This window comes from Salvia miltiorrhiza, chromosome 2, assembly GCF_028751815.1.
Source record: "Salvia miltiorrhiza cultivar Shanhuang (shh) chromosome 2, IMPLAD_Smil_shh, whole genome shotgun sequence".
In the NCBI taxonomy this organism is placed as follows: domain Eukaryota; kingdom Viridiplantae; phylum Streptophyta; class Magnoliopsida; order Lamiales; family Lamiaceae; genus Salvia; species Salvia miltiorrhiza.
In genome coordinates this window covers 38,275,635-38,287,713 of record NC_080388.1, presented here as the reverse complement: position 1 = coordinate 38,287,713, position 12,079 = coordinate 38,275,635, and the positions used below count along the sequence as shown (strand labels likewise).

Below are 12,079 nucleotides of genomic sequence, written 5' to 3'. Positions count from 1 at the left end.
CTCGAGTTTCTACCGCAGGTTTCTCCGGCTCTGTTTGGGTTTGCGCGATAGGGTTTTTCCAGCCCTGTCTGGAGTCTTCTCCGTGAGATTTTCAGCTCTGCTGGGTCATTTCTCGGCACCTGCATTTTAGCCCTGCTCGGGTGCATCTTCAGCACTTCTCGGCACTAGTTTTTCAGCCCGATTCGGGAACATTTTTCCAGTCCTGACCAGAGCTATTGGGAGAGCAGATTTCCAGCTCTTATTTATTGGGTGTTTTATGATATATTCATTGGGTTTTCTCTGATCTATTCATCGGGTTTTCTCCTGTCTTATTTACCAGGACTTCAACAATCGTGCGTGACTTCTAAAGTACGCGCACGACACTGAGGGAAGTAGGGGGTGTATACCCCCGTCACCTTTCATATCCTATATTTTAGGGATAAAAAAATTCAAAATCTAAAGATTAAGTTCCAGAGCTGCCTTAGCCGCGAGTCAGCGCAATCAAGGCGATTATCTCAGCGCAATCAGGGCGATTGTATCAGCGCAGCCAAGGCGATTATCTCAGCTCAGCCAGTGCGATTATCTCAGCATAGCCAGTGCAATTATATCAGTGCAGCCAGTGCGGCTATCGCAGGCATTAATTGCAAAACTTAGGCCTTCATGCCAGCGCGGGCCTCAATGTCTATGCTCCGCGTAAAAACATCGTAAGCCGCAAAAGTTAGACTGGGGATGAGCCTTAAGTGGCAACTCAGCCGCTCTGCAGAAATTTAAGCCTTAAGTCAGTCATCATTGATGACATTCAAAGAATCAAAATGAAAAATTACTATCTCTTTTATCTTAGTTCATTTGCAGCGCTGAAATACTTTGTCACCATTGTTTTGTAAAAATTGACAATTCTTATCTAATAAGTCGCAGGGAATCACGTATGCTTAATTGACATAGGAGAGCAGCACAGCGCTGACTCTACACCACACACCACTGGTTGAACAAAGAAGACACAGTTCAACCAGACTAGGGGGAGTAGCTGATGAGGAATGTAATACTCATCAGCGCTGTGCTTAACAATACCAGAGACAGCTCTACCAGAGTGCAGCGCTACCAGAGACAGCTCTGCCAGAGCCCGCCTCACCAGAGACAACCTTACCAGAGCCCGCTCTACCAGAGCCAACCCGCAGAGCCAGAGCTGGCCTTGCAAGAGCGCAGAGCTACCGCCTCTGCCAGAACCAGAGCTGGCCTTGCCAGAGCGCAGAGCTACCACCCTGCCAGAACCAGAGCTGGACTTACCAGAGCGCAGAGCTGCCGCTCTGCTAGAACCAGAGCTGGCCTGCCAGAGCGCAGAGCTACCCGCCCTGCCAGAGAGCAGAGCTACCCGCCTCGCCAGAGTGCGGCGTTGCAGAGTCAACCTGTAAATTCTAGAGCTGGCATTGCCAGAGCGCAGAGCTACCCGCCTTGCCAGAGTGGAGAGCTACCAGAGACAACATGCCAGAGCAGAGCTACCCGAGACAACATGCCAGAGCATAGCCAGAGTTCAACCAGAGACAGCTCTGCCGAGAGCCCTGCCAGAGTGAAGCGCTTCTAGAGCCAGTCTTGCCGAGAGCCAGCTTTACCAACAAGTTGGGCTTCATGGGCTTTAGGGTTAGGCCCAATTAGTTATCTATAAATAGAAGGTTTAGCATTAGCATTAGAGAGGGATCAATTCATTCGAGCAACACACTACATAACCTAAAATATGGAATATTATTGAACATAATGCAATATGAAATATAATTTAATAAATAAATTATATAGCAAATCATGTGACAAAACAATATTTTTTTCATAAAAAGAAAGTAAAATTTTACAATATAAACAACTCTAAAATATATTTTACCATATAAAAATTCTGACATGCTGTACATTTAAGATGAGGTTTTTTGGCCAATGAGGCCTAGCTCAAGTCACAAACCTAAGGTATAAGATTCTTCTTTATGAGAGGTCTTCGGTTCAATCGTCCAAGACGGTGATTTCTAATTGAAATAATTACAAAAGTACCTAAACATTTGACCCAAGAACATTTAATGCACGATTAGGGATGTCAATAAAGTTCGAAAACGACGGGTCGACCCGAATAGATTGATAAAAAATGAGGGTTAGGGATGAAATTTTTAGCACAAAATTTTTTTAGCCCGAACTCGATAGGGCTGGCCCAAAAACCGAGCGAATTGTCAGATTAACCGAACTTTTTCTTAATAAATCTATTACTCCCTCCGTCCACGAAATGAGTACCCATATTTCCTTTTTCGTCCGTCCACGAAATGAGTACCCATTTCCCTTTTTGGCAAGTGTACCCCACACATCTCTTTAATTAATACACTCAAAAAGTGGGACCCTTAAACTATTCACACTACACTCCATATATTTCTTAAAACCCGTGTCGTCCACAAATGGGTACTCATTTCGTGGACGGAGGGAGTACTTTTTAATTAGATAAATAAGATTTTGATGCTTATGGAATGTGTTTTGTTTCTCTCTAACGGTTAGGGGCATCCACAATAGAGAGCCAATGTGGGCTCTTAAATGTGGTCCCCACTATTTAAGAGTCCACACTCCACAATGGGAGAGTCACACCCCCAACTCTTAAAATTGATTTTCATTTTGTATTTAATTATAATACTCCCTCCGTCCCTGAAATGGCTTCCCCTTTGGGGACGGCACGGGTTTTAATGAAAAGTTGTAAAGTGTATTGATAGTGAAGAAAAAATGATATAATTATTATTGGAAGTTGTGAAAAGTGTTATAATTAGTATTGGGAATGGTGAAAAGTGAAAAGTAAGAATAAATAAAATATTATTAGTGGTGGGGTAGGTGTTCAAAAATGGAAAGAAAGAAAGAGGAAGTTATTTGAGGGACGTTCCAAAATGGAAAAAGAGGAAGTTATTTTAGGGACGGAGGGAGTATTTATTTTTAATTAATTTAAACACTATATTTAATAATATAAATTTCATTAAAATTAAAAATTAATCCTACATTGATTGAAATTGTAAATTGCATTACAATAAAATAAAGTCCTAAATTACTTCAATTTTAAAAAGCATAAAAAAACTACAATCTATGATAAATTGTTGCATTTCTTAATATCTTCCACCAACTTCAACTGGTGAGCCAACTCGCCGGGTTTCATGCCAGAGGTATCCTTACCCATGATGATGCCGTCAGCGAGGTCGCGTTGGGCTTGGGAGAAGATGCCCATAACATTGACCACGTTCTCCATGGCCTTCTTCTTGCCTTTGTCTTTCTTTGCTGCCTTTTGCCCTTGAGGCCTTGTGGACACACTTTGCTCGTTAGAGGTGGTTGTATATCAACCATCCGAGCTCTTGGAGCGTTTGGAGAAGAGGACATCCTTGTCAATCGTCGCGAATTTTTGACATACGCGAAGCACAAGCCATGTATGTGGGTACTTAAATATAGCACCGTGCTAGGAAGCGTACATTTTTTGAGCTTAAGTAGTAATTTGCTCATCGCTCATGTCGGAGCCCCAATTCTTCCAGCACTTATCGTAGATTGCTTCTCACAACTTGACTTCATTTTGCACGCATTGAAAGTGAGACTTTATTTGTTTCACGTCGCGTACAATTGTGCCTTGGCCCGTTGGTCATTGTACTTCTTGACGATAGAGCCCCAATAGTTGGCTCCCTTTTGCCTTGGGGCCTTGGGACCATTTTTTGCCCAAATTTTAATATATGTATATATATATATATATATATATATATATATATATATATATTTTAATTCAGCGAGTGTTTTTCACGCGCCCCCCATAAATCTTCACTGCACCGGGCTGGGGGGGATGCTGGAGCGGAAAGCTGGGGTGCGACAGGGGGGGGGGTGTGCACCACCTTCCGCACCCCCTCCCCCCCCATTGTGGCTGCCATGTCATAATAATTAAAGAAAGATAGTCATTTATGTTAAATGCATGTCCAATTCTTATCGGTAGTAAATTTTCTTTGAAATAATACTAATTTTTGTATCTAAAATGAAACGAAGTGCCTTGATTAAAAAATACAACATATTTTTTCTTACAGGAATATGTTTATCAATAAAAAAATTATATATATATATATATATATATATATATATATATATATATATATATATAGGGAGAGGTTCAAATAAGAACCACTAAATAAAATTAGAACAGAGAACCATTTTAAACCATTCGATCATCAAGATCTACGGTGGATGCATCATCTTGGTGGATGAATGCAGATCATGGGTTCGAATCCTAAAGGGAGCAAAAAATTTATTATTTTCGGATGCATTAAATTTAATAGCGAATGCATTAATTTATATAGTAGATGCATTGATTTTAATGGTTCTTATGTTCTCACGATAAGTGTGGTTCTCACTATAACCGCACCCTATATATATATATATATATATATATATATATATATATATATATATAAAAGAAATAGTAAATTTACGGGCCCGATGGGCTAGTCGAAATCGAGTTGATTACTCAAATATTTTAGCCCGAAAAATAAAAAAATCGATTAACCCGAACCAGAAATAACCAGAAATCGAATAGGCTGGCTGGAAATCGAGTGGACCAACCCGATTGACATCCCCATGCACGGTCATATACGATCAAATACAGTAAAGATCAAGTATCTATAATACATTATCTCGTATTTTTCGTAAATAAAATTTGAAAAATGCTGATATTTGTTTAATACCAAACCATGCATCTTTGACTCTTCTCTTAATCTATTTATTGGGTCTCAATTCTGATACACAACAGTGAGTTGATTTTGTTCACAAACAAGCATTTAAATGAAGTGTGGGAGAGGGGCCTCACAGTGCCCTAGTTGGTGGTGACAGAATAATATTCACGTGAATCTTTTAACATACCATTGCATAATTTATCGTACAAATCTTCCATCCTCTATTTCTCTCGTCATTCAAACAAATGCACAAGCTGCACATATTTTAGAGTGTTAATTTTGTTTTGAAGGGTTTAAGAATTCAATCGTTATAATTCATTCTGATCCATATTTCAGCATTATATTTTAAAAACATGTTCAAATAAAATCTCATAGAATTCAAGTAAAAAAAATCCCATAGAATTTTGATTTAAACTTTTCGCGAGAAAACCACATTACAGATTTTCCAAAAAACCTCAAAAAATGGTAGCCACACATTCATCGTGTCATACACATTCATACATGCTTATATTATATATATATATACCTATATATGACAAACCAAAACAAAGGCATAGAAACAAATTTGCAGAGCCTCCTCTCCCACACAAATCGTGGTGGAGACCATCTCTCTCTCTCTCTCTCTCTCTCTCTCTCAGTAAACAGAAAAAGGAATTACATCACCAACCAAGAGCAAGGCCAGCACATAATGCACTAGGCTGTCTGCACCCAAACACAGCTTCCACTATTTTTTCGATTTCAGTTTTCATTTCCTAAGAAAAAAAAGTTTGATATTAAAAAGTTAGTGGGGATTAATGCTCGCCGTGTCGCCATTGAGTAGCGTGAAGCATGAGAGGGAAAAAGAAATGCTGCAGGTTTTCTCAATGGAAGAGAGAGAATTTGAAGATGTCGTCGGCGGCGAGAATTTGCTCGGCAGCATTGATTTCGACGACATTCTCGTCGGAATCGGCGACGGAGACGTGCTGCCTGATTTGGAAATTGATCACGAATTCTTCGCCGAATTCTCAGGCTCCGAATCTGATACGAAAATAGAGTGCGACAATAATTCGCGAAACAGCGAAGAAGACGCCGCAGCAGATTCAGTTTCCAACGTCGATTTGGAATCGCCCGACACGATTCAGGAACCCGAAGCCGAAGTGAAGAATCCAGATTTGAAAGAAGCTGACGACAGAAATAAAACATCGTCGGCTGGCTGTAAAAATCCGCCGGGGAAGAAGAAGTCGAAGGTAATTAATGAATCATTTTCGTTGCAGGGATTCTGATTCTCTGTTGCAAATAATAGAATTCTGTTGCGGTAAGTGTTCATTTATTGGGAGCTCTTATCCAGTTAGAATCCTGTCTCTCTGTAGGTGGATTGGACGCCGGAATTGCACCGGCAGTTCGTGCAGGCGGTGGAGCAGCTAGGGATTGATAAGGCAGTGCCATCGAGAATTCTGGAAATTATGGGAATCGATTGCCTCACACGCCATAACGTTGCCAGCCATCTTCAAGTATCATTCATTTCTCTCTCTAATCCTTAGATGTCTGATTACATTTACAATTTTTTTACAGGATTATTACATTTAGGGCGTGTTTGATATTGGCTAATACACTGTAATAGCTAATTTAATACAGATCAGTCTAGTGTTTGGTATTATTTAGTAATAATGCGGATGACCCGATTTAATCCCACGACCCAATATTATTAATCCAGATTTCTTAGGATTAATAACACCACCTCCCCCTAGGATTAACTTAAACTAGGATATTCTGTATTTAGCCATGATAGCAAACACCAACTCAGTATTAATAATCTGTCATTATCCACGCTAAATATCCTGGTTACAAATAATTATCCTGCATAATCTTTTACTGAAAACCATTGATTACTAAAACTCACCAATTACCCGATTTTAATTTTTGATATATTTTACTCCCTTTTTCCCCGGGAATCTTGAGACACTTCCTTTTTGGACGTTCCACTTATCTTGAAATATTTTTCTATGTGATAAATTATTTTATCATTTTTTCAATTACACATAAAATACTACTTTTTAATTTTCGTATCCAAAAAAAGTCTCAAGATAGCAGAGTCGGAAGGAGTATAAATTAAGTATAAATTACTGCAGTAATAATATTATATTTCAATTTGTAAGAAAACAAATATATTGTCCATAAAAAACATTCGGTACAAAAGCTCATGGTTCCCCTTTCTTACGTAAAACAAAAAATACAATAAACATCCTTTCAAAAAAAAAAAAAACATTTTCAATACATTTCGACGATGTCATTTCAATCCTCAGTATTTATATAAAGCTTTTTTGCAAATGTATGTCGCAATTACAAATCAAATTTTCTGACAAAGTCCAGAAATACCACTCTACAGTTTTAGGCCGTTAAAGAGATTTTGAGCATATATGTCTATTTTGCTGGGTCTTATAATTACAGTAATATATAAAATGTCTTATAATTACACACAAAATATTCTCGCGTCCCAAGTGTTATGTAAATTTTTATTTTTTTTCATATTGTTTTAGCTTAAATTTGTGCAATGTTTTAGCTTAATTATTTCTCTAAATATTTTCATAGTAATGGATTTTAACTTGATATATTGATTTTGAAATGGATTTAAATTTGGAAATTTTTGTTTAATTGAATGTTTATGTATTATTGTACCAAAATTAAAAATTCATATAAAATAATTCATGAACTAATTAAAAGCTTATGTATTTATAAGCCAACGTCTCAACATTAAAGGATAGTCTCGTAAGTATGTATGTAAGTTATTAGATGAGGTGGTCATCAAACCTAGCTATTTCAATCGTTGTTTTTGACAGATTCTGTTTTTCTTTTTTGTCATTATCAAATAAAAATGTTTCCGTAACAATAGAAAGTTACAATTTTTGGTGAACTGCAAGAGTAGTCTAAAACCAGCATCAAACTGTGGGCATATACACTATGGGCGCGTCGATTTCATTTCGTATTTTACTTTATCAAGACAAGTTATCGACCAAAAAAAAAAAGACAAGTTATCGACAGAATGGTAATGTCACCTTATAGCAAATTTGATTAGAGTCTTTATTGAAATTATAGTGAAGTTGAAAACAAGGCACACATAAAGTGTCTGGTAGCCCATCGTTTCCTTTTCGTGGTTGATTTGTCTCAATGTGAAAAAGCTATTTGCTGTATGATTATACCTTTTCCAAATGCTACTAATTATTGTTGAGATGGGATAGCACTCTTTGATTCGATAAGTAGATTTCATAATGATTTTGTGAACCCATGTGGTAATTATTACTTCGTCTGTCCCGACGAAACCGAGTCGTATTACTTTTGATTCGTCCTAACGAGACTGAGTCGTTTCTTTTTATAATAATTTAAAATTCTATTATTAAAATTAATTACACTCTTATTTTTCTTAATCACTCTAATTAATACTCATTTCTTATTTTTGAAATTATTTTTGATTTTTTTAAATCTTTAATTACACATATAATTAAATATATTTAATATACTAAACAACAACTTCTTAAATTTGGTGACCAAAAGAACTGTCTAAACTTCTGGAACGGAGGGATATAAAATTTATATGGAAATAATATTTTGTTTCCTAATTTACTATTCATTTTTACAATAATAGAGTAGTAAAATATTGTTGACAAAAATTTGTGTGCACAGTATATTCGTGCTAATAGAATTTAATTAAAATAATTGCTAATCTTAACTAAAATCTATTTTTTTTTTGTGTTACAATTGGGGGAGGGGGAGTAGTGGAGTTTGATTCTTAGACCTTGCTGTTCGCAAATTTAATTAAAATAAATGCATCGGATTATATGAATTTTCTTTACATTTTCGGTGTTGCATTATATTTCACTATTGTTTCTACATGAGGAAAATATTCTCTTACCTACATTTTTTGTGTACCGTGTCGGTAATGTCGTCATTCAATTTATTGTTCACTACTTATTTATCATTAAAATGAAAACATATAAAATAATCTACTGCGATAAAATATTAACTGGGAATTGAGAGTAAAAAATAGTACTATGATTTTATTCATGAAAAAACCAATGTTAATAATTAATTATTAACTAAAAATTAATTGAAATTTTAAAGATAAAATTAATATGCATCCAATTATAGGAAGTGAAATCCCAAATCGACAATAGTAAAACTAATCGAAGCAATATTGATGACACAAATCCAAGCAAAACATTAAAATAAAAAATAAAAAAATGGTAGTAACATAAGTCGTACGCCAAAAATTACCATAGTAAGATCTCATTACATTGCAACATACACAGTCACATATGTGCTTATGAATTGTAACCCAAAAAATATTATTGACAAATTTCAAGTTCATTATTTTGTATAAATGTTACAATTGAGCACACATATATTTCTATCTAGTATGTATATATCCAAACATAAATATTTAATTGATATTGCAGAAATACAGATCTCACCGGAAACATGTGCAAGCGCGGGAAGCTGAGGCGGCGAGCTGGGGCCGGCGGCGGCAGATGTACGGAAAAGCGGCGATTCAGGCAGCGGTGAATCCTTGGATTGCACCAACTATGGGCTTTCCTCCGGCGACACCACCAGTGCCTCATTTTAGACCCTTACATGTATGGGGTCATCCATCCGTCGACCAATCATTGATGTACACGTGGCATAAACACTTGTCTCCGCCGCTGCATGCTTGGCTGCCCCCGCCGTCGGACCCATCCTTTTGGCATCCACATTACCAATATGTAAGCCTTTTGTACAACACCGCCACAATTAATATTCATCTCCCAACTAATAATTAAAACATTGATGTGTTCTGTATCCATAGGTTACGCCGCCGGGCACAATGTATTTTCCGGCGCCGCAATTCCCACCGACGGTGATAACAGAACTCTCTCTACTTCGATTCTTGATATCTAACCAAGTTATTGCTTCCCTGCACTGCTTTTCTTTCATGTTAATAGATTTTAATTTGATTTTTTTTTATGTTTCCCTGCAGAGATTTCCGCCGCCGGCCGCCGCACAGACGGTACCGAAACTGCCTTCCGATATTCATCCGGTGATCTTTCACTATCTTTAGGTTTTTACATAGCATAAGCATGCATGAGTCTAATTATTGGAATCTCCGGTTATCATAAAATCTTGTCGCTCTAGGTTACGAGTCATCTAATTAACAATAATGAAATTATAGATGACATCATCACAGTATCCATGATACAAAAAAATCAATTATCTAACAATTGACATATAAATTAGGCTTAGTTCCTTGTAAAATAATGAACTTTCATCGATTTCTAATTTTTATATTAATTTTAAAATATAGCTTGGTAATTAATTACTAAATTTTTATCAAATTCTAATTTTATATACAAATTTTGAAAAGTAGCATAAAAACTTCAAAAGATAGCGTGACAATTATTGAACTTTCATCAAATTCTAATGTTACATACAAACTTTACAAAATAGCGCGATAATTATCGAATTGTTGATTTAATCTAATTTTACTATCAATTGAGATTCCGACCAAATTTAATATTGACATGATCAGCTGAATAATCTGATTTTGCATAATTTCGAATAGTAGTTGTGATGTGACATCATATATGTCATTTTATTCCCTCCTTGATTACGCCACATCAATTATTCAGCTAGCCATGTCAACATTAAATTTGGCCGAAATCTCGATTGGTAGTGCAAAATCAAATTAAATCAATAGTTCAGTAATTATTATGCTACATTTTAAAGTGTGTATGCAAAATCAGAATATAATGAAAATTCAATAATTATCACGCTATCTTGTAAAGTTTGTATGCAAAACCAAAATTTGATAAAAGTTCAGTATTTTCCACGCTACATTTTAAAGTTTTTGTGCAAAACCAAAATTTGATGAAAGTTCAGTATTTTACAGGCAATTAACCCTATAAATTACATCATCTAGTACACTACAATATTCAACATAAAGTAACACTATATCTCAAATTTAGGTCTACAAAATCAATAATTTGCTCGAGAGAAAACCCTAACTGAAGTCTCATAACAATATCTATTAAGGAGGCGTTTATTTTGCATTATCAAGTATTTTCATCCCCAAGAGTAGGATTTCTTCAATCTCACTACTTCAATGGAATAAGATAATCAAACAAAACTAAATGATAAATAATCAAGGGTCTTGAGATATCCCAAAGTTTCAATCCATCAAAGTAACAAATGATTAGTCTTACTATTTTCATCTATCAAGACTAATCATTCAAAGTACACTCCCCTAAGTGTTCCAATTGATATTAATTTCTTCCCAACTACTCCCTCTCACTTCAAAAATCTCAAAACTATCGGACAATCCTATAATTTTGAGATATTTGAAGTGAGACGGAGAAAGTACATACCAGACAAAATACATTGTTGAAATAAGGAAGCTTATCATCTATGTTTGGAATACATTCCATTTCCAGAGAATTGAAAAAACACTAAATCTCATTGAAGGGTACTTCTAACACATATAAACGGATTCTTAAACAGTCCAAGGAGAGGATAGATGCAACCATTGGAGATGTTCTAAAGAAGCCATCGTTGCCACTGCCGCTCGGACTAAAGCCGCCGTCCATCGACAGCGTGATGGTCGAACTACGACGCCAAGGCGTATCAAAAATACCTCCAACTTAGCCCTTCATAGTCAACCTGCTTCCGGCTCCTCTTTCCAGTACCGACAATAAATTTGTTAGTTGCAAAAGATTTTATTTAAAATTGTTTGACATAATTTGGTTCTAACCAAATTTGTTGTAGTGTGTTTAATTTGATTATTATGTCGTTGGCAGGCTATTACGAGGAAGATTAGGTGTGGTGCATAAAAGGCCTTTGGATTGGAAACGGAACGCCCAGATTGTCACGAAGTTAGCTCGTGTACATTACATGGGGAGATTTATTGTGCTACTTTATTATATTAAGATTCTTCTATTGGTCACTATCACTAGAAGAACTGTGGAATTAATTAATATTAGAAATTTAGTAAACTCTCTCAATATAATGAAATACGAGGCTAACTTGGCACAACTTTATTCTTGTGGACATGATCATCTCCGGCTACTCTGTTTTCACTACATATCTTGTCGCGTGGAGGAATAGATTGTGTGTATTTTTGTATTGTTATTTTTTTTTTTTGCGAGTGTCTATTTTTGTATTGTTGATCGTTTGTTCACCAGCCCGAACATTTTTTTTAATATTGCATAATAATTTGCGAATTTGGATTTTTTTTTGTTTTTATTAATTTTGAAATGTGAATTTATTTCAATTCAAAAATTAAAACGAAATATTCAGATTATAAGATAGCAGACAATTATTTTATAGGGATATTAGCATGTGTTGGGAAATTAATGAAATATCCTAGCTCTAGTTTTGATGATACCAAACTCTTA

General features: G+C 35.9%; 1 protein-coding gene across 3 annotated transcripts; it reads left to right on the top strand.

The window, feature by feature from the left end:
- The first annotated feature begins 5,123 nt into the window (after positions 1-5,123).
- Positions 5,124-11,717, top strand: LOC131012314 (transcription activator GLK1-like). Of its 3 annotated transcripts, none has more exons than XR_009097285.1 (7): positions 5,124-5,908; positions 6,032-6,172; positions 9,113-9,415; positions 9,499-9,549; positions 9,670-9,729; positions 11,187-11,384; positions 11,483-11,717. XR_009097285.1 is itself a non-coding variant. In XM_057940255.1 (6 exons), the coding sequence occupies exons 1-6, from the start codon at positions 5,477-5,479 to the stop codon at positions 11,328-11,330; spliced, it is 1,131 nt and encodes a 376-aa protein (XP_057796238.1). In that variant the 5' UTR covers positions 5,128-5,476; the 3' UTR covers positions 11,331-11,717. The 3 variants fall into 3 exon arrangements, 1 of the variants encoding a protein (XP_057796238.1); XR_009097284.1 differs by having other exon boundaries at positions 5,159-5,908; positions 9,499-9,594; XM_057940255.1 differs by having other exon boundaries at positions 5,128-5,908; positions 11,187-11,717.
- The last annotated feature ends 362 nt before the right edge of the window (positions 11,718-12,079 follow it).

Coding starts and splice junctions, on each gene's coding strand:
- LOC131012314 (XM_057940255.1), top strand. CDS start 5,477: ATGCTCGCCGTGTCGCCATTGAGTAGCGTGAAGCATGAGAGGGAAAAA. Junction 6,173..9,112: donor ACGTTGCCAGCCATCTTCAA/GTATCATTCATT, acceptor TTGATATTGCAG/AAATACAGATCTCACCGGAA. Junction 9,416..9,498: donor GGCATCCACATTACCAATAT/GTAAGCCTTTTG, acceptor CTGTATCCATAG/GTTACGCCGCCGGGCACAAT.